The sequence below is a fragment of the Neoarius graeffei genome, chromosome 5 (genome assembly GCF_027579695.1).
Source record: "Neoarius graeffei isolate fNeoGra1 chromosome 5, fNeoGra1.pri, whole genome shotgun sequence".
Taxonomy (NCBI): Eukaryota; Metazoa; Chordata; class Actinopteri; order Siluriformes; family Ariidae; genus Neoarius; species Neoarius graeffei.
Window position 1 is genome coordinate 76,537,512 of NC_083573.1, and position 21,902 is coordinate 76,559,413.

The window sequence follows — 21,902 nt, forward strand, 5'->3', positions numbered from 1 at the left end:
TTCCTGCACAGTTGACCCCAGGTACTTGAATTCACGTCTACTCCTTGGTGTTTATATTAGCCTATCCAACTTTTTTTTTAAAAATGGCGGAATGATGAACTCTTGCTGCATTATGAATTGCCATAACTGTTCTCATGACTGCCATGCAAATTGAGTGCAATCTTTCAGCTTTCCAGCTTGGAAGCAATTTGTCTTGACATTGACATAAATCTCAATTATTATTTCATTCGACATATTTCACCGAGTTCAGAAAATAATTGCACTTCTGTAATGCATATATTAGGCCTACTTTACGTAAAGTTAAAAAACTTCAAGTGTTTAAAAGTAGAAGCTACAGTATTTTATGAATTTTAAGTCAAATCATTTTTTCTTCAGTGTTCTCAAAATGCTCTTATGATGATGATAACAGGCCCTGCGGTTGGAGTTAAAGGAATCCTGAAAGTTTCAGGTGCTGCGGCTTGTCAGCTCTACTGTCGCATCCTTCAAGCACGTCAAAACAGATGTCAATTAATTAAACAAATTGAAAATAAAAATAATCTGGAATTTCAAAAAAGAAAATGAATCAGGTAACATATTTATCACTTTCAGTAATTGTAATATTTTCAGAAAACAATGTAAAACCTTTAGGCCTAATGGTTTTATTTATTCTTATGAATATAAAAACAAGCAGAGACATTTTCTCGAATTTGATTTCTGATTTAAAAATAGAATATTTAGAAATTGGGTATTAATTTAACCAAAATTACAGTACATGGACCCTAGCAAAACAACAACAATGATATCCAAAATAAATAAAGAATGAATGTATTTTGAGTTTGTCTGTGATAGTATTCCTTTTATGATATGAATGATTCCAATTTTTTATTTATTAATGAACGACACATTGCGCTTTTTAACTGTTTATTGTTATGACTCATCCACAAGACTCAAGTCTTCAGGACAGAGGAGTTTACCCTTTCTGGGGTTGTGGTAACAAGACAAACAATGTTTTGCTTTTTTGTAGTCCCTTTACTTTGAAGACAAAGTGAAAAAATGAAGCAGGTGAAGGAACAACTGACGCCATATCTGAAAGATTTGAAGAGGTATATCCTAAAATATGGCGACTACTGTCCAGAATTCAGTGCATAGTTGCTCATTCTCTATTGACACCGGACACATAATAAATGAAAGAAGTAATCTTTGTGCCAATTTTCCTGCCAGACTCTCTATAGTATAGTACTGCAATCCACAATAAAATCTGACCAATACAATGTGAACAAATTCAGAAATTACGATGGGAGGGCAAAGACTTTTTCTCAGCACTATAACAATGAAATATGTCTCTTAAAAGTGATATTCTTTGTTGTAGTTAATTGCAACAGGCACCTGTTTGAGCCTTCCATGTGGCTTAAATGCTGTTCTGTTGATATAGCTTCTACACCACCATTATGTTATCACCTCTCCAGAGAACAGGAAGCCATTTGGGATGCAGCCTTCATGTGTCAATTATTTTTCTATGCATGCAACCTGGAGTTTGCAGGATTTTATGTGAAGATGTAATATTGAGATAAATATAATTGACAATAGGTGGCATGGTGGTGTAGTGGTTAGCACTGTCGCCTCACGGCAAGAAGGTCCTGGGTTCGAGCCCAGCGGCCGACAAGGGCCTTTCTGTGTGGAGTTTGCATGTTCTCCATCTGGGTTTCCTCCGGGTGCTCCAGTTTCCCCCAAAGACATGCAGGTTAGGCTAATTGGTGGCTCTAAATTGACAGTGAGTGTGAATGGTTGTTTGTGTCAGCCCTGCAATGACCTGGTGACTTGTCCAGGGTGTACCCTGCCTCTCGCCCATAGTCAGCTGGGATAGGCTCCAGCTTGCCTGCAACCCTGTAGAACAGGATAAAGCAGCTACAGATAACAGATGGATGGATTTTCTTGCATAATGTAGCTCCACTCCTAATGTTTGCTCTAGCATTAGAGGATAATGGGGCTCATTAATATTCAAAAGCATTTTAATACTAAATCATTAATATCAAAATGCATTCCAGTACTAAAGCAATTAAAATTCAAATGTAATTTTAAAGGGATTTGAAAGTAGTAAAGGTTGCATGCAGCACTAAATAATAAATAAAATGCATTGAATTCGTAGCATAGCAAGTTAGTGACATCAGCAGACTTATCTCAATGAACAAGTTGGCTGCCTGGCTCAAGGGTTCCAGGACTTCTGGGGGGGAACCCAAACAACCTAAGACCTCTTCTGCTCCTTGGACTTGCCTGATCCATCCTGATACCCTACGTCTGGCTGGAGTCTCAGCACGTTGCTCCTGTGGAGGACGGCCTCATATGGACAGTCAAAAGTCGTACTTGGTAGACGGCTCTGGACACGTACAGTAATGCATTTATGGCTGAAGACTGCAGTTGTCATGAACAGTTTTGCACTCAAATTTCCATCAATGAAGAGTTTATAACTTCAACAAAACAGAGTTCATGTTAAAACTGTAATGAATTTCTTGGTTACACAGTTATACTTTGTGGCTGTGTATGTCTGTTGTTAAAGGCGCTATACAAATAAACTTGACTTGACTAATAACTGTTCAAATCTAACCTAATTGTCCAAAAAGAAATGTCCAATGTCAAAAGTCAAATCTGATCTTCCCAGTCTTTGAATTAAACTCCAAAATCACTATAAATAGGCATATCAGGTGAAAGTTCAAATTCAATCCAAATTGCTGGAAACTGGGCTCATTGAATTCAGAATTGAATGCAGAACAACATACTTTTTACAGAATTAAAATATGTTTATCTGTTCTTGAGATATTACCAATCAAAGATTGAAAAAACAGCTTAATTTTTAGAAAACTGCCGTAATATTATGTATTAGGATAACATGGCCCGAAATCGGTCTCATTAACGAATGAGATCAAAAGTTTTTTCTTAATGACTTTTTTTTATTTTTCAAGATATTTACATGAAAATTGGCAGGCACATAGATGGTTGTATACTGAATACAAAGTTTGAAAAATTAGTAAAAACAAATTATGCAAATTAGTATTTAATTAGTATTAATTATGCTCATTAGGTAAAAATGTTAAATTGGTACATGCAGTAAAAAAGTAATAAATTATTTCTAATACCCTCTTTGCACTCTGTAGGGCTTTGTATTTTTCAAAAGTAGGGCCTACTAGTGTTTATATGAAAGAATATAAATGATAATATTCACAGTTTTCAAGGCTAACCTCGAAAAAACTGTGATCCACATCCAACAAACAACACCAATTAATTGAATTGAACTTGACACTCACGTTTCTGATTTCTGATTTTTTAAAATCTCATTCCGACCACTAAGGTCTCAGTATTTTTCATCAAAACAACTACAGTTATATTCTAAAATATTTATTTACATGAATCAGTATGATTTGAAAAAATAAGTAGGTAAAGCTATGAAAACTCACTTCAAAGTCTCCCGTGAAGCATAACATCAAAACTATCAGATGGAAAATTTTGTTGAATACTTCATCAGAAACAGTGAGGGCGAGAGAACATCCTTATAAAAGTTATCTGATTGATATTCACAAGTAATCCAGTCGGAAACCGATCAGAAGAACATGGACCAGTAGTGAAGGATTTCAGCGATTGGTGTAAGTGCTCCTTTTTAAACATAAATGTCTCCAAGACCAAAGAATTAGTCATTGATTTTAGGAAAAAGTGCCCCCCTCTTCCATCTACTACCATAGATGGTCAACTTGTTGAGATAGTACAAGAGTACAAGTACCTTGGCACAAAAATTGACAGCAAATTATGTTTTGAATCACACTCTGAGGCTGTATGTGCCAAAGCCCATCAGTGCATGTACTTTTATCGCAAATTGAGAAATTTTAACATTGATCCCACTTTTATGAGAATGTTTTATTCCTGTTTTATTGAGTCTGTTTTAACCTTCTGTTTTATCTGCTGGTTTGGTTGTTTGTCTATGAGAAACAAAAACAGACTAGAGAGCATTGTCAAGACATGTAGCAAGATTGCTGGCATCAACTTCCCCACTCTCTCCCACATCTATTCAAACAGAGTGGCAAAGAAGGCCCAATCTATTGCAGCTGATTCTAGCCACCCCTTGTCTTGCCAGTTCAAGCTACTCCCCTCAGGCCGCAGGTACTCCATGCCCAGATGTAGGTCAAATAGACTCAGGAATTCTTTTATCCCATCTTCCATCTCCATTTTAAATCATTTGTCTGAATTATTTTAAATGTTGTTTTTTTTTTAGTTTTATTTATTACTGTGTTTTAGTATTGTGGGTATTTTATGTTTTTGCTGTATTTTTGTGTGTCTTGTCCTGTCTGCTCGCTGTACAAATAATTGCCCCTTGGGGACAATAAAGTTACCTTTGACCTTTGACCTTTGAAGAGAGAGAGCCTGACCGCTTTCCCGTGATTCAAAAAGCACCGGCAGTTTCCCGACGTCCCGCGAGCAGAGAGTGTACTCTGTTGTACCAACTTCAATCTGCTGTTACTCCCAAAGTACTAAATAGATCTTAATGAGATAAATTTCTCTGGAAAGCAGAGATTATAAGCTTTTTAATGGTAGTATTCACAATTGAAAATATTCGAGAGTTAAGCAATGACAGGCTTGTAAACTTAGATGAGGTCCGCATACACAATTTTCACACTACGGCCAGCGAGTGTCTGATATGCCTACTATAAAATATTCATTCAGTGACTCCAGAGTCTGTCCAAAAAACTTTGTATGTGGTAAGAATACATCCAAAATAGGACAACAGTCCATCACAAGGCATGAGTGTACTCGCCAAAAATATAATTCAAATACAATACAAAGTAAAAACAAACAAACAAACATGGATTTGGTAAGCCCGGACTGGTGGCATTGGAGGGAGTGTGGGATGTGTAGGACGTGAATATTTCGTACCAAGCCAGCCTGGCTGCGACTTTTGAAGTTACATATTGAAGACCCAATAAACTGTGGTATCCTGGTAAAAAAAAAATGGTTATGGAAGAATTGGTTAATTATTAATTGTTTAATCTCTGCATACAGTCAACTTGCATCAGCTTAACTGTTTCTGTAAATTACTGTAGAGGTGTCCAGTATTTCAAGACCCTATTGCTTGTGTGTGTGCAAATATGATCACCACTTCCTTCATTTTATTTTCTGTGTACCTCTTTTTTAAACTTTTTGGTAATGTTTTAAGTTAACAAATTTCACGATAAATTTTAACTTTTTTTTTTCAATTGTGTCATACTAATTGGCATTAGTGATCAGACTCATTGACTTCAGTGTTATTACAAGTCTGAATTAATACACCCTCTGACTTGCTGTTATAGATACTGTTGGTTTCAGATAATTGCTGCACCACTGTATCATCTTGCATTGAACACTTTCCTTTCCTGTTTACTGCTGATTGTACTGCTTTTATAATTCTGCTGCTCCTGCAAGGAAATTAATCATAGTTCACAACGACTAAATTAAGTTATACCACCACCAGATTGATCTTGTTCCTCAGCCGAGTTTATTCTATTTCAGTTTTAGTATTCAATCGATATTGCATGATGTGCACACGATTTATGTTTCCAAGGTGCTTCAGTTTGAGCTGTACCTATGTGCTGCATGTTTGTGGGTTATTTGTCATGACTTGGCTGGTTGTTTGGCTTATAAAACATTGACAAGTCATTCAAATCATGACTGAAAGTGAAGACATTTTCCATCTCATGAATCAGGTTTCCCTTCCATTATTCATTGCCATGTAGCCTTGGTTTCCAAGTGCTCTTTAAATCCTCACCTCGACAATACTATTTTCTACATTTCATTTCTATTACAACCAGTGATCAGAGAAAAATGGTGAATATGCCAAAGTCAACTAACATACAAAAGAAACCGAACATGAAGACATGAGGTTTAAAAAAAAAAAAAAGCATGTGGAGCCTCTATGCACTTTTCTAATGCTTTGCTTTTTTACTGATTTTTCCCCCTTAGGACTAGCTGCTGAAATGGGAATGTCATTTGCAGAGGCAGTGAGTGAAGCCCCAGGAGCACAGCTCGCAGCGAGACCAACCCCAGCAGCTGAAAAGGTATGCCAATATATATCCAGCATAACACCCCAGACTGGCTCAATTGTCAGATTTAGATCAACTACAAATCCAATTCACTGATGAAGAATTTAATTGTTCTGTTTGAATGATTGGCTTGCTCTGCTGTTGTGCACTCCTGATTAAATTCACTCCAATGGTTTATTGTACCAAATAGTTTACATGTGACATATGTCACACACGAATATACTGGTCATGCTGGAAACCCAAACTAATACAGTGCAATGCAATAATGAGTACACCCCCCCTGAAAAACGACATTTTTCACAGTATTAAAATGAACACAAACAATATGTCCCGAACAGTTCCTTGATGATGTTTATTGCACTATGTTCTTACATTATAACTCAAGCAGAAAGGTGAAAAGATGCCTTAAATTACATATTTTTCTGTTTCCGTGAAAGTGGGGTGGAGCAAAAGTGAGTACACCCCACAACAAACTCAATTACATCCAGTACATTTAGTACTTTGTATGGCCTCCATTATTTGCAATGACAGCCCCAAGTCTCCTTGGCATGGAGTGCACAAGTTGACAACATTTGGCTACATCAATCTTTTTCCATTCTTCAAGGATGACATCTTTCAGAGCCTGGATGTTGGATGGAGAGTGATGCTCAACCTGCCTCTTCAGTATTCCCCAAAGATGCTCTATAGGGTTCAGATCAGGTGACATACTTGGCCATGGAATCACTCTCACCCTGTTCCTCTTCAGAAAGTCAGCAGTGGCCTTAGATGTGTGTTTTGGGTCATTGTCATGTTGAAAAATGGCACGACGACCAACGGCCCGAAGTGATGGAAGCATCTTAGCTTTCAGTATAGAGCAGTACATTTGAGAATTCATGATGCCATCAATGAAATGCAGTTCTCCAACACCCGCAGCACTCATGCAACCCCACATAAGAACACTACCCCCTCCATGTTTCACTGTGGGCACCATGCATTTTTCCTTGTACTCCTCACCCTTGCGACGCCAGACTGTTTTGAAGCCATCAGTTCCAAAAAGATTGATTTTGGTCTCATCACTCCAGAGTATAGAGTCCCAGTAGCCTTCATCTTTTTCAGCATGTGCCCTGGCGAACTCTAGACGGGCTTTTTTGTGACTGGGCTTTAGGAGAGGCTTCCTTCGGGGACGACACCCATGCATGCCATTCCGCTGCACTGTACGGCATATTGTGTCACGTGACACATTCACTCCAATTTCAGTCTCTACTTCCTTAGATACCTGTTGTGCACTTGCATGCCAATTTTCCTCAACTTTTATCATTACAAGCCGCTCCTGCCTGGGTGTTAATTTTCTTGGCCGGCCTGTACGTCTCTGTACTTTGGCTGCAGTTCCATCGGTCTTGAATTTTTGGATCACTTTTGCAACCGTGTTCTTACTGATAAGTAAGGCTTTACTGATCTTCTTGTAGCCCTCACCTCTCTTGTGTAAAGCAATAATCCGCTTTCTCAGATCCAGAGACATTTCCTGGCCATGAGGTGCCATTGCTGACAGCAGGAAATGGGAAAGGGTGGTTTGCTTTAGGTAACAGCCTTTTGTAGCCAACTGCCTAATTAACACCTGTGTAATGACTAATTAGACTCACCTGTGGTTAATTGTTTGTTTAGGTCCACATTGGTAGCCTAAAAAGTTGCTTTACTCAGAGCCCTTCAGTGGGGTGTACTCATTTCTGCACCACACAAATTTCACTAAAACTGAAATAAAAATCATTTAAGTTATATTATTAGCCTTTGTTTTGAGTTCAAAAGCTCAACAGAACCTGTGTTTAACTTAGTCTGGGAACATTTTGGAAATATATCTTTGTGTTCCTTGTCATATTGTGTGAAATGTTACTTTTCAAAGAGGGTGTACTCATTATTGCATTGCACTGTATATATTATTTTAGTTTGGGTTTCCAGCATGACCAGTATATTCGAATCAATGTTAGATGGTCAGTACACATAAATGTTCATTATATGAACTGTATTTTAGGAGCCTTTGATGGATTTAATATGTGAATATAAAACAATAGCCAAAACCTTGTTTAGAGATCATTAAAGACTAAAGATCCATATAGACTGTACACGATGCATTTTAAACAGCTTTTTTTTTTTATTACTTCTTTCAGAGATGATCACTGTTATTCACTTCACCTGTCAGTGGTCATAATATTATGGCTGACCTGTGTGTGTGTGTGTGTGTGTGTGTGTGTGTGTGTGTGTGTGTGTGTATACTCAGTGTCATCATACATGGCTTATAGCCAACTTGGTGCTATGTGCTTTGTAGGACTCAATTTTGTACACACACACACACACACACACACACACACACACACAAACAGTGTGTGACTATTGTGAACCAACCGAGGATGACATAAAATCTCTACTCGAAAATAAAACCCAAAAAAATACACAAAAAAGGCAACAAAATATGGAGTAAAATTATTTGATGGTAAGAACGCATCGTTCTTATTTCTTTATTTTTCTCATCTCATTATCTCTAGCCGCTTTATCCTGTTCTACAGGGTCGCAGGCAAGCTGGAGCCTATCCCAGCTGACTATGGGCGAAAGGCGGGGTACACCCTGGACAAGTCGCCAGGTCATCACAGGGCTGACACATAGACACAGACAACCATTCACACCTACGGTCAATTTAGAGTCACCAGTTAACCTAACCTGCATGTCTTTGGACTGTGGGGGAAACCGGAGCACCCGGAGGAAACCCACGCGGACACGGGGAGAACATGCAAACTCCGCACAGAAAGGCCCTCGCCGGCCCCGGGGCTCGAACCCGGACCTTCTTGCTGTGAGGCGACAGCGCTAACCACTACACCACCGTACCGCCCGTCTTTATTTTTCTTTATATCTTTATTTTTCAAGAATTATTATTGCATTTTTCACAAATTGCTACTGTCATTTTGCCGGTTTGTTTATATTCTAAGCGGAAATGATTTTGTCAGACGTTTTGTGCAAAAGTTTTTACTTATTGAATTTGCAAAAAATAAAAATGCTCCGTTTCTCAAAATCCAGTGAATGTGGATAGAATAAAACAGTTATTCCACTCAATCTCATTGTACATGGCTTATAGCCAACTCGGTGCTACATGCTTTGTATGATTCGGTTTTGTGGAATAACATATAAAACACAGACACACAATGATTACACTGACCAATTACACCGTTTCATTTCATGTAAGCACAAAACTCACACAGAATTATAAATAATGTGCTTATACTGTGTGTTTTATATATATATATATATATATATATATATATATATATATATATATATAAATAGCCTGTTAAAAGAAGGGAGGGTGTACACCCGCGTGGGACTTCTATGGTGCAGCAGACTTGGGATGTGTGGCTTTATGATTCATTAAGGATGAATTTTTGCAATTGATGATGAGGACAATCATGATGAGAACAGTAATAATATTAATTTCAATAATTAATTGTTTAACCACTTCATTGATTTAATTACTTCAGGAAAGAATGCCTGTCTGGGTCGTTAGCAAAGGCTCATTTCATAGCTATAAAAGAAAACCAAAGACTGATGGTTGTGGTTGTGAAACAGATCTACTGCATTAACACATTAACCACAATAATATTGTTAACCGCACATTAACTTAGAAACTCAGATGAAACACTGTATAAGGCAGCACAGTTTACTTAACGCCTCTGCTTGAATGATCTCGTGTCATTTTTGTTTTCAAGCTCCTTTTCTGAACAAGATCTGCAATGTTTTGTTATTCTCATCATATTTTCCCTGTTCATGACTACTTTTGAGATCCGCCTTGTGATGGAATGATGGTTTTATTTGCCAAATGACTAGAATGAACAACAATTTTTTTGTCATTTTTCTGGGACAATACGACAGTGGTTTACTTGAACATAAATCTCATTAATATGCATGAGTTTGCCACTGACAGCTCAACAGCAAATGTTGGAATAGTTTTTATTGTTTATGCTGCTGCTTTCTCTTTCATTGCCGAAGGTCCGTCATTCTGTTCAAGAGAATGGTGTTTCTTTCTTTATGCGCATGCCAGAAACATAGCAGTTCACTGATGGATCTGCTGCGATGGCTTCTGTTAACCATGGTGATATCGCTGTCACTGCAAAGGTAGTGGTTATGTGTGGTTTCCCATGAGAGCATTCAAAGGAAATGTGGCTGCTCTTAATTTCCATAAGAAGTAAACACGGAAAGTCCTCAGCGCTGATCAAAATGATATAGAATGCTCACTGGGGTTATGTATTTGTCAGGATTTTGTTTTATTGTGAAAATTCAATTCAGTTTAATTGGTAAAGCTCTTTTAACAGTAGATATTGTCACTGTTTACAGATATTCAGACACAGATTTAGATTTCAAATGAGCAATCCGGAGGCAACCGTGGCAAAGAAAAAAACTTCCTGAGAAACCTTAAAAGGAATGTAAAAACCCTTCTCTTCTGGCTAACACCAGATAGTACCATTATAAATCTTTACTTTCCGAAAACTGTATATTACAGTCAAACAGTATTAAATGTGTTGAAATCATTTTATATTGTAAACAGGTGTCCAAGACTAAGCACAGAACTCACTCTATGATTACAACAGTAGTTATCAGTACATCGATGAGATTATCCACTGAAACAAAGGTGAGAGTTTTTGGAAAGTACAAATCTTTAAGGCATCCATGCAGGACTATCTACAACAGCAAAAAGGTCAAAATTTACCCTTTCCCACTGCAAGAATTTGCAGCAGCACTGAAAAAGTATAAAATCAGTACTCAGTGGTTTCTTCAGTTAAGCTATAGAAAAAAAATCTTCCCCCATTTTAAAGGTAGACTGTCTTTCAGATTTTTCAAGTGTAGGTCATAAAAAGAATTTTCCCTGACACCCAATTATTTTTGTTTAGTGGACTGAAAGCTACTGAATTCGAATCACAGACTTCCAATTTTATTAGTTTTTTTTTCCTAATAGAACAATTAATGAATTTAGGGACACATGGCCCTAAATTCTCTGCTATTTTTTCCTGCTTCACCATGACCCAATTCAAGATACTACATCATGCATCACGTGGTGGGCTTTCCTCATTCATGCAAAGCATTGTGGGATACAAATTTGAAACAGTAGAGAAAAATGGAGGATGTGAGTGTGTGAATGAAATGTGAAAGACTGACTACAGTAACGGAAAGCGAGAAGAAAAGACACTATGTTGCGAAGGAAAGGAAATGCAGGACCAAACTAATAAATATCGGCGGTCAGCGAGCACCTCGGTGTGATCAGCTGTTCGTTTAGTGACAGAATGATGTAACTGTCAGTACACAGTCAAAGTAAACCTGTAGATGGCAGTAATGCAACACTGTGGCTGCCAGCTGCCGTAAAACCCAAAAGAAGAAGGTAAACCTGCACATGTGCACACAGACTTCCTCTGTCTGCTTGACTGCACGAAGCGAGCAATTTCATGCACATTATTTGCTCAGGAATCCCTTCAAATTAAATATCTTCTCAGCTTGAATGGCCTGGTATTTTGTGAGATATTACAGAAATAAACATATATCACAATGACCAAATTTCAGAGGGAATTAAATTTCACCGATTTTATCAAATCGAAAGGCCGTCTAGCTTTAATATGTTGTTAAAAATGACCAAATAACTAACTGTGGCCATGGCTAAAATTAATACACAGCCAGTGGCATTTCTAAACCATTTTGCTCACCTTTATTTCTTCTTTGCTGCTATGGCAGTTTCGCTATCTTGCCAGTTATTTTTCTAGTGTCAGTCAGGCTTTGTACCACTTCCTTCCAGTTTAGCTAAATGAAAAAACACCTTCCAGTCCACGTGGGAGACTTGGTCCACTGCCTCAAGGCATCCACCTCGAATTTTTTTTTTTGAGTGTAGCTTTGCCACTATAACCAGGCTATCCATCCATCCATCCATTATCTGTAACCGCTTATCCTGTGCAGGGTCGTGGACAAGCTGGTGCCTATCCCAGCTGACTATGGGCGAGAGGCGGGGTACACCCTGGACAAGTCGCCAGGTCATCACAGGGCTGACACATAGAGACAAACAACCATTCACACTCACATTCACACCTACGGTCAATTTAGAGCCACCAATTAGCCTAACCTGCATGTCTTTGGACTGTGGGGGAAACTGGAGCACCCAGAGGAAACCCACGCGGACACGGGGAGAACGTGCAAACTCCACACAGAAAGGCCCTCGTCGGCCACAAGGCTCGAACCCAGGACCTTTTTGCTGTGAGGCAACAGTGCTAACCACTACACCACCGTGCCGCCATAATCAGACTATATATATTATAATTATTCCCCACTTCAGATGCACACAGGGGGCCAAGCCCTCCCCAAACCTATCAGTGCATCCAGCGCAAGTGAAGAAGAATTTCAGTTTTCCTATGAGATTCCCCAGAAGCACTCTTTTCAATGTATTAACAATATCGAGGCATGAAGTTTAAAGTAAAAACTAGATTATCTGCTTCATAATCACTCCGGGGTAATACAAAATGCCTGAAAATAATATCATAGACCCTTTTAAAATCTGGAATATTGGGCAGAAAGGCCATTTAAAGCCTATAAATATAGAAGGCAATGAAGGTCCATATGCTTCCAAATTTAATGTGAAGATACAGTAAATATTTCCTGTCTAGAATAAGGTTTGTTGGTTTGTGCACTCTGACACTGCTGATGCTGCTGCCTACTCCTGATGCACACTGATTTGCTTCTTTATTGATTCATTAACTGTACAGTTGCTAAGAATACACCATGTAGTGTGCGTTACTTAACATGATACATAAATAACAATGCGAGATTCAGTCCATGCCTGGATACACTATGGGTAGCACTTGGCATTGCCTGCAAGAGGTATAAATTAGAAATATCATTTTCTTGTAGTTCACTGCATCTGCCTTGACTGGGTTTATTTTTTAATGGTGGTACAGCATACCCATTGGTTTACCCGAGCCTGAATCTGAGCCAGAGGGCGATTAAAAAATAGGTGCCATTGTTCCAAGCATTTGATTAATCCTCATAATATCATTACAGAATGTTCTGATTTGGATAATATTAGTTCTACTGTGATTAATTTGCTTCACTTTGCTGTGTTCTACTTCAGCTCGGCAGTGCAGTCAGTAGTGTGTGTGCCATTCTAGGCTCCCTTTTGATGAAGGGTCCTCTTTGATATTTAATGGTGTTGTCATTCTCAGTTTCTCTTACATGTTGAAGTCCAGTCAACATGAAACCGAGTACTGGTTGTTTCAGGAGTCGTATTTCTGAATTCACAGTGGGATGTCAAGAGCTGTGTGGAGAGCTCTCAAATGTGATTTGTTGGAAGGAACACACCTCTTGGAAAATATTGGCAGGTTTTAAAAGATTTGTTGTGATATTCTTTTGTCTAAGCTCAGTAGTTCTGGAAAGATGGTGCTGTCTGCTGACAGTTATTTGCTATGTTCAACAAACCACAGTGGGACTGCCGGGACTGGCTCATGTGTAACATTCTCTCTGAAGAAAAGATTACTTTTTATTGCATTTTTCAAAATACAAGTTACCACAGAAGGTAAATATGCAGAAAATAACACAGCTGTCTAGAGTTTACTCATGCACCTTAAAAGGTCTGTAAAAGAAAGCACTTGAAAATACAACCCCGATCCCAAAAAAGTTGGGACAAAGTACAAATTGTAAATAAAAATGGAATGCAATAATTTACAAATCTCAAAAACTGATATTGTATTCACAATAGAACATAGACAGCATATCAAATGTCGAAAGTGAGACATTTTGAAATTTCATGCCAAATATTGGCTCATTTGAAATTTCATGACAGCAACACATCTCAAAAAAGTTGGTACAGGGGCAATAAGAGGCTGGAAAAGTTAAAGGTACAAAAAAGGAACAGCTGGAGGACCAAATTGCAACTCATTAGGTCAATTGGCAATAGGTCATTAACATGACTGGGTATAAAAAGAGTATCTTGGAGTGACAGCGGCTCTCGGAAGTAAAGATGGGAAGAGGATCACAAATCCCCCTAATTCTGCGCTGACAAATAGTGGAGCAATATCAGAAAGGAGTTCAACAGTGTAAAATTGCAAAGAGTTTGAACATATCATCATCTACAGTGCATAATATCATCAAAAGATTCAGAGAATCTGGAAGAATCTCTGTGCGTAAGGGTCAAGGCCGGAAAACCATACTGGGTGCCCGTGATCTTCGGGCCCTTAGATGGCACTGCATCACATACAGGCATGCTTCTGTATTGGAAATCACAAAATGGGCTCAGGAATATTTCCAGAGAACATTATCTGTGAACACAATTCACCGTGCCATCCGCCGTTGCCAGCTAAAACTATAGTTCAAAGAAGCAGCCGTATCTAAACATGATCCAGAAGTGCAGATGTCTTCTCTGGGCCAAGGTTCATTTAAAATGGACTGTGGCAAAGTGGAAAACTGTTCTGTGGTCAGACGAATCAAAATTTGAAGTTCTTTATGGAAATCAGGGACGCCGTGTCATTCGGACTAAAGAGGAGAAGGACGACCCAAGTTGTTATCAGCGCTCAGTTCAGAAGCCTGCATCTCTGATGGTATGGGGTTGCATTAGTGTGTGTGGCATGGGCAGCTTACACATCTGGAAAGACACCATCAATGCTGAAAGGTATATCCAGGTACTAGAGCAACATATGCTCCCATCCAGACGACGTCTCTTTCAAGGAAGACCTTGCATTTTCCAACATGACAATGCCAAACCACATACTGCATCAATTACAGCATCATGGCTGCGTAGAAGAAGGGTCCGGGTACTGAACTGGCCAGCCTGCAGTCCAGATCTTTCATCCATAGAAAACATTTGGCGCATCATAAAACGGAAGATACGACAAAAAAGACCTAAGGCCCTGTCCACACGGCAATGGATTCAGGTGAATCTGATAAAATTGTTTATCGTTTTGGCCTGGCGTCCACACGGCACCGGCGTTTTGGGTGCCCCAAAACGAAATCTTTTGAGAACGGGTTCCAGAGTGGAAAAATCTGGCAACGGCGCCGTTGCAAAGTCGTCTGGATGAGTAGAACGGATTTGTTTACGATGACGTCACAACCACATGACTGTCAGTGCTTCACGCCGGGTAGAAGTGTAACGAACTTGATGCGAGTTGTCAACAAATCCTATAACTTGGTTCATGAAACGCGCTTACAAAATATTTTCACTGTGAATATTTATTGTGTAATGGTGCAAAGTGTGTGTGTGAGAGAGAGAGAGAGAGAGAGAGAGAGAGAGAATAGCCCTTAGGGCAGAGTCTTTAGTCCAAACACTGCGGAAGCAGTACCAAACCGCGCACCACCCGTGCGCTTTCCAAAAACAAAAACAATCCCGCCAGCAAACATAGGAAAAAAAAAAGGAGCGATCTCACCTCTTCAGATGTTGGTTTAAGTCCGACAATACATTCCTCAAAAAGGGCGTAGAAGAACAAAGTAATCCATCAATGTGTAGCATTCAGTTTATTCCGGACCATTAAAGGATTCTGGAGGATATCAGAATGTTAGCGTACCGGCTTCCATCTACCCCCATTCATTCCTCTTTCCATGTCTTTCGTTTTATGCTACTGATTAATAATCAAAACTTTATGTGGCTAATGCTACAGAAGAAGGGGTTTATGCGCATGCATCTACTTCTTCTATTGTTCTGGTGTCTCCGATGGGACCGTCTTACAGCGCACGTAGAGGTGTGGCATGTGTATTGCATCGTTTTCAGCAAGCGCTGTGTTGCCATATGTACCTGAAATTTTACTGATCCGTTGCCCATGTGGACGCGATATTTAAAAAAAAAAAATCTCGTTGCCGTTGTCGTGTGGATGTAGCCTAAGACAGTTGAGCAACTAGAATCCTACATTAGACAAGAATGGGTTAACATTCCTATCCCTAAACTTGAGCAACTTGTCTCCTCAGTCCCCAGACGTTTACAGACTGTTGTAAAGAGAAAACGGGATGTCTCACAGTGGTAAACATGGCCTTGTCCCAACTTTTTTGAGATGTGGTGTTGTCATGAAATTTAAAATCACCTAATTTTTCTCTTTAAATGATACATTTTCTCAGTTTAAACATTTGATATGTCATCTATGTTCTATTCTGAATAAAATATGGAATTTTGAAACTTCCACATCATTGCATTCTGTTTTTATTTACAATTTGTACTTTGTCCCAACTTTTTTGGAATCAGGGTTGTATACAGGTGCATCTCAATTAATTATAATGTTGTGAAAAAGTTCATTTTTCTGTAATTTAATTCAAAAAGGTAAAATTTCTTATATATTCATTACATGTAAAGTGAAATATTTCAAGCCTTTTTTGTTTTAATTTTGATGATTATGGTTTATAGCTCATGAAAAATCAGAAATTCAGTATCTCAAATTATTTGAATATTTTCTAAGATCAATCAAAAAAAGATTTACAATTCAGAAATGTCCAACTTCTGAAAAGTATGTTCATTTATACACTCAATACTTGGCTGGGACTCCTTTACCATGAGTTACTGCATCAGTGCCGCATGGCATGGAGGCGATCAGCCTGTGGCAGTGCTCAAGTTTTATTGAAGCCCAGGTTGCTTTGATCACGGCCTTCAGCTCGTCTGTATTTTTGGGTCGGATGATTCTCATCTTCCTCTTGACAATACCCCATAGATTCTCTCTGGGGTTCAGGTCAGGTGAGTTGGATGGCCAATCAAGCACAGTAATATCATGATCAGCAAACCATTTGGCAGGAGTTTTGGTACTGTGGGCAGGTGCTAAGTCCTGCAGGAAAAGGAAATCGGTATCTCCATAAAGCTTGTCAGCAGATGGAAGCATGGAGTGCTCTAAAATCTCCTATTAAATTGACTTTGGACTTGATAAAACACAGTGGACCAACACCAGCAGATGACATGGCACCCCAACTCATCACAGACTGCAGAAGCTTCACACTGGACTTCAAACACCTTGGATTCTGTGCCTCTCCACCCTTCCTCCAGACTCAAGGACTTTGATTTCCAAATGAAATGCAAAATTTACTTTCATCTGAAAAGAGGGCTTTGGACCACAAAGCAACAGTCCAGTTCTTTCTCTCCTTAGCCCAGGTAAGACGCTTCTGATGTTGTCTCTGGTTCGGGAGTGGCTTAGAAGAAGAACAACAACAATTTTTATTTATCACACATACACTTAAACACAGTGAAATTCCTCTCTGCATTTAATCCATCCAAAGCAGTGAAGACACACGAGCAGTGGGCAGCTATGCTACAATTTCCAGGGAGCAGTTGGGGATTAGATGGCACTTCAGCCCAAGGCCGCCCAATGTTAACCTATGCAGACACAGGGAGAACATGCAAACTCCACACAGAAAGGTCCTCGTCAGCCACTGGGCTCGAACCCAGAACCTTCTTGCTGTGAGGTGACAGTGCTAACCACTGCACCACCGTGCCACCCATGTTTAATATTAGGAATGTGACAGTTATAGCCCCTTTTCTGAAGACGTTTGTGTGTGGTGGCTCTTGATGCACTGACACCAGCCTCAGACCACTCCTTGTGAAGCCCTCCCAAGTTCTTGAATCGACTTTTCTTGACAATCCTCTCAAGGCTGTGGTCATCCCTGTAGCTTGTGCACCTTTTCCAGCCAGCCTTTTCAGGAATGACCTTCTGTGGCTTTCTTGTGGAGGGAATCGATGATCGTCTTCTGGACAACTGAAAAGTCAGTAGTCTTCCCCATGATTGTGGCTGTGTGTACTGAACTAGACTAAGAGATACACGGTATTTATAGTGTGTTAATAGTAATTTACTCAAACTTGAAATGAAATGTGCTAATATTTTCAGGTGTTTTTGTTTTGGTTTTTATTTATTTTGCACTGTAGGCCATAATGATCAAAATTAAAATAGAAAAATGCTTGAACCATTTTAGTTTACATGTAACGAGTCTAGAATATATTAAATTTACACTTTCTTAAATAGCTGATGGAAAATATTGAACTTTTTCATGATATTCTAATTTTTGGAGATGCACTTGTATATGCTGCTAACTCTTTTTGTACATACATGCAGTAAATGAGAGCGACATGAACTTTTATTATGACGGAGATGATTTGTGTGCATTTAATTCTGGAACTCAGAACACTGTTGGCTATTCTACACCCGATTCTTGTGGGATCTTGTGCTCTATTCAGTCTCTTAATTGCCCTACTTGAATCAATTATCAGGACCAATTAATGCTTGTCATCCTGTGCCCAGAGGTGCTGCACTTCTCAGAGTTTTAGTAGCACACAGGTGTAGTAAACCTGCAAGTTTTAATGGCACCCCTCTAGCTAGAAAATAACTTTCGAGATCATCTCGCCAGCTCCATGCAGACCCAAGCTTGAGTGATTTGCTTGGGGACCCAGTGGTCCAGTAGACTGTGGAAGTGAAACATCCTCTCTGGCTATACAATTGTAAATCGCACTAGTACTCCAGTGGTCCTCTAGCATGGTCCCTACTGAAAAACGTGAGACTTTCTCTGGCCTTATTAAGATTGACCCCGGTAGATGTAGAGGGAGGGGAAAGGGTCCATACCAATCTTTCGCATTTTAATTGGTATGTGTTTCTCCACCACATCTCTGTCTCTTACTCCATTCCTCCTCCAGTCCTGCACCTATCACGCTTTCATACTGAGGATGCTGTTAGTGTGTAACGCGCTGCATATTTCTCTTACTATGCCCCAGAGATGGACTGCCAGAGCGTAAAATGGATGGATCGTGTCAAGGGGCGGAAAGCAATTTACCATGGGATGCAGAGGCAGAGGGAGGGAAATACACTCTCCCTGAACTCAGATACAGAGCCACCTTGGACAGACAAAATGAATGACCTTGACATATTCATGTGGAGGTGTTTCTTTTCTATAATTCTGCAGTAATTCACATTATTCACTGCTTATAAACTGTGCATTTAAAATAAGTCAGCAGTCAAACCTGGGGTCCGAGATAAAACCTTTTTTTTTTTTGCAGTATACTAATACTAAATAAAAGATAGTGTAAGATACTTGAGACATTTGTGCCTATTACTGTATACTCTAGTCAGATACACAGAGCATATTTCAACCACTGAACATGGATCCAAAAATGGTGACAGCTTTGAAAGGTAGCTTAATTATCAGTCGGTTCTCAACTTGACGTCACCGTGACAATTATGAATATTTGATGCCTTCCCCCACTAAATGTTCACAATTAATTGCACATAATAACACTGTCCACATTATGTATTGTACATCTGTGATAATCATTCAGCAAATTTCATAGTAAATTATTATAGACACATTTTAGACACAGATTGTAAAGACACATTTTAAAAATGGGATTTTTGTTTTACTTATTGATTTTTTCCATGCGTATCTTCATCATGAGAGCTGCAGCCTTGCACTCCTCTCTCTCTCTCTTGCTCTCTCTCTCTGCAATACAGTAAAACTTTCTGATTCTCTCCCTTATTTTAGCTGTAGGGTTGTTTATTATGGCTATCTTTCTATACATTATTTATCATCCATGTTTGGAGGGCCCTCCTTATTTCTAAAGAAATTTCACAGCATCATTTAATCCACCAGTTTTCCAAATAAAAACAAAGTCATGTTTCAAACATAAAACTCTTCAGTTACACTGGAATTAAAATCATAGCTCCCTCTTTTATTCAGGCATGGACAATATAACAAAAAAAAAAATCAAGCTTTTCTTATTTCCTTATTTAATCGTGGTCGTGTTATCATTCAGACTGCACTTTGAAGGGTAAAGTTGCAAACATCTCATCTCATTTTCTTCCGCTTATCCGAGGCTGGGTCGCGGAGGCAGCAGTCTGAGCATGGAAGCCCAAACTTCCCTCTCCCCAGACACCTCGGCCAGCTCCTCAGGAAGAACACCAAGGCGTTCCCAGGCCAGCCGAGAGACATAGTCCCTCCAGCGTGTCCTGGGTCTTCCCCGGGGCCTCCTCCCAGGGGGACATGCCTGGAACACCTCCCCAGGGAGGCGTCCAGGAGGCATCTGAAAGAGATGCCCGAGCCACCTCAGCCGATTCCTCTCGATGTGGAGGAGCAGCGGCTCTACTCCGAGCTCCTCCCGAGTGACTGTGCTTCTCACCCTATCTCTAAGGGAGTGCCCAGCCACCCTGCGAAGGAAACTCATTTCGGCCGCTTGTATCCGCGATCTTGTTCTTTCGGTCATTACCCAAAGCTCATGACCATAGGTGAGTGTCGGAACATAGATCGACCGGTAAATCGAGAGCTTCGTCTTTTGGCTCAGCTCCTTCTTCACCACGACGAACCGATAAAGCAACCGCATCACTGCGGAGGCTGCACCCATCCGCCTGTCGATCTCACGCTCCATCCTTCCCTCACTCGTGAACAAGATCCCAAGATACTTAAACTCCTCCACTTGAGGCAGGACTTCTCTACCAACCTAAAGAGGGCAAGCCACCCTTTTCCGGCCGAGAACCATGGCCTCGGACTTGGAGGTGCTGATTCACATCCCAGCCGCTTCACACTCGACTGCAAACCACCCCAGTGCATGCTGAAGGTCCTGGTTTGAAGAAGCCAACAGGACAACATCTCATTTCGTCTCATTATCTGTAGCCGCTTTATCCTGTTCTACAGGGTCGCAGGCAAGCTGGAGCCTATCCCAGCTGACTATGGGCGAAAGGCGGGGTACACCCTGGACAAGTCGCCAGGTCATCACAGGGCTGACACATAGACACAGACAACTATTCACACTCGCATTCACACCTACGATCAATTTAGAGTCACCAGTTAACCTAACCTGCATGTCTTTGGACTGTGGGGGAAACCAGAGCACCCGGAGGAAACCCACGCGGGCACAGGGAGAACATGCAAACTCCACACAGAAAGGCCCTCGCCGGCCACGGGGCTCGAACCCAGACCTTCTTGCTGTGAGGCGACAGCGCTAACCACTACACCACCGTGCCGCCCGCAGGACAACATCATCCACAAAAAGCAGAGATGAAATTCTGTGGTTCCCAAACAGGATTCCCTCCGGCCCCTGGCTGCACCTAGAAATTCTGTCCATAAAAATTATGAACAGAACCGGTGACAAAGGGCAGCCCTGCCGGAGTCCAACATGCACTGCAAACAGGTCTGACTTACTGCCGGCAATGTAAACCAGACTTCTGCTCCGTTCATACAGGGACCGGACAGCCCTTAGCAAAGAGCCCCGAACCCCATACTCCCGAAGCACCCCCCACAGAATACCACGAGGGACACGGTTGAATGCCTTCTCCAGATCCACAAAGCACATGTGGACTGGTTGGGCAAACTCCCATGAACCCTCGAGCACCCTATGAAGGGTATAGAGCTGGCCCAGTGTTCCACGACCAGGACAAAAACCGCATTGTTCCTCCTGGATCCAAGGTTCAACTATTGGCCGAATTCTCCTCTCCAGTACCCTGGAGTAAACCTTCCTGGGGAGGCTGAGAAGTGTGATTCCCCTATAATTGGAGCACACTCTCCGGTCCCCTTTCTTAAAAAGAGGGACCACCACCCTGGTCTGCCACTCCAGAGGCACTGTCCCCAACCGCCACGCGATGTTGCAGAGGCGTGTCAGCCAAGACAGCCCCACAACATCCAGAGACTTGAGATACTCAGGGCGGATCTCATCCACCCCCAGTGCCTTGCCACCGAGGAGCTTGCAAACCACCTCAGTGACTTTGGCTTGTGTAATGGATGAGTCCACCTCTGAGTCATCAACCTCCGCTTCCTCAATGGAAGACGTGATGGTGGGATTGAGGAGATCCTTGAAGTATTCCTTCCACTGCCCGACAATATCCCCAGTCAAGGTCAACAGCTCCCCACCCGCACTGTAAACAGTGTTGGCAGAGTACT

At 40.6% G+C, this 21,902-nt stretch overlaps 1 protein-coding gene across 4 annotated transcripts in view; it reads left to right on the top strand.

The window, feature by feature from the left end:
• Positions 1-21,902, top strand: part of xylb (xylulokinase homolog (H. influenzae)) — a 180,577-nt gene that overhangs the window by 126,762 nt on the left and 31,913 nt on the right. For all 4 annotated transcript variants that reach the window (XM_060922423.1, XM_060922422.1, XM_060922425.1 and 1 more), the window contains one exon: positions 5,959-6,053. In XM_060922423.1, the coding sequence (XP_060778406.1) occupies positions 5,959-6,053 (95 nt within the window). The remainder of the gene's footprint in view (positions 1-5,958; positions 6,054-21,902) is intronic.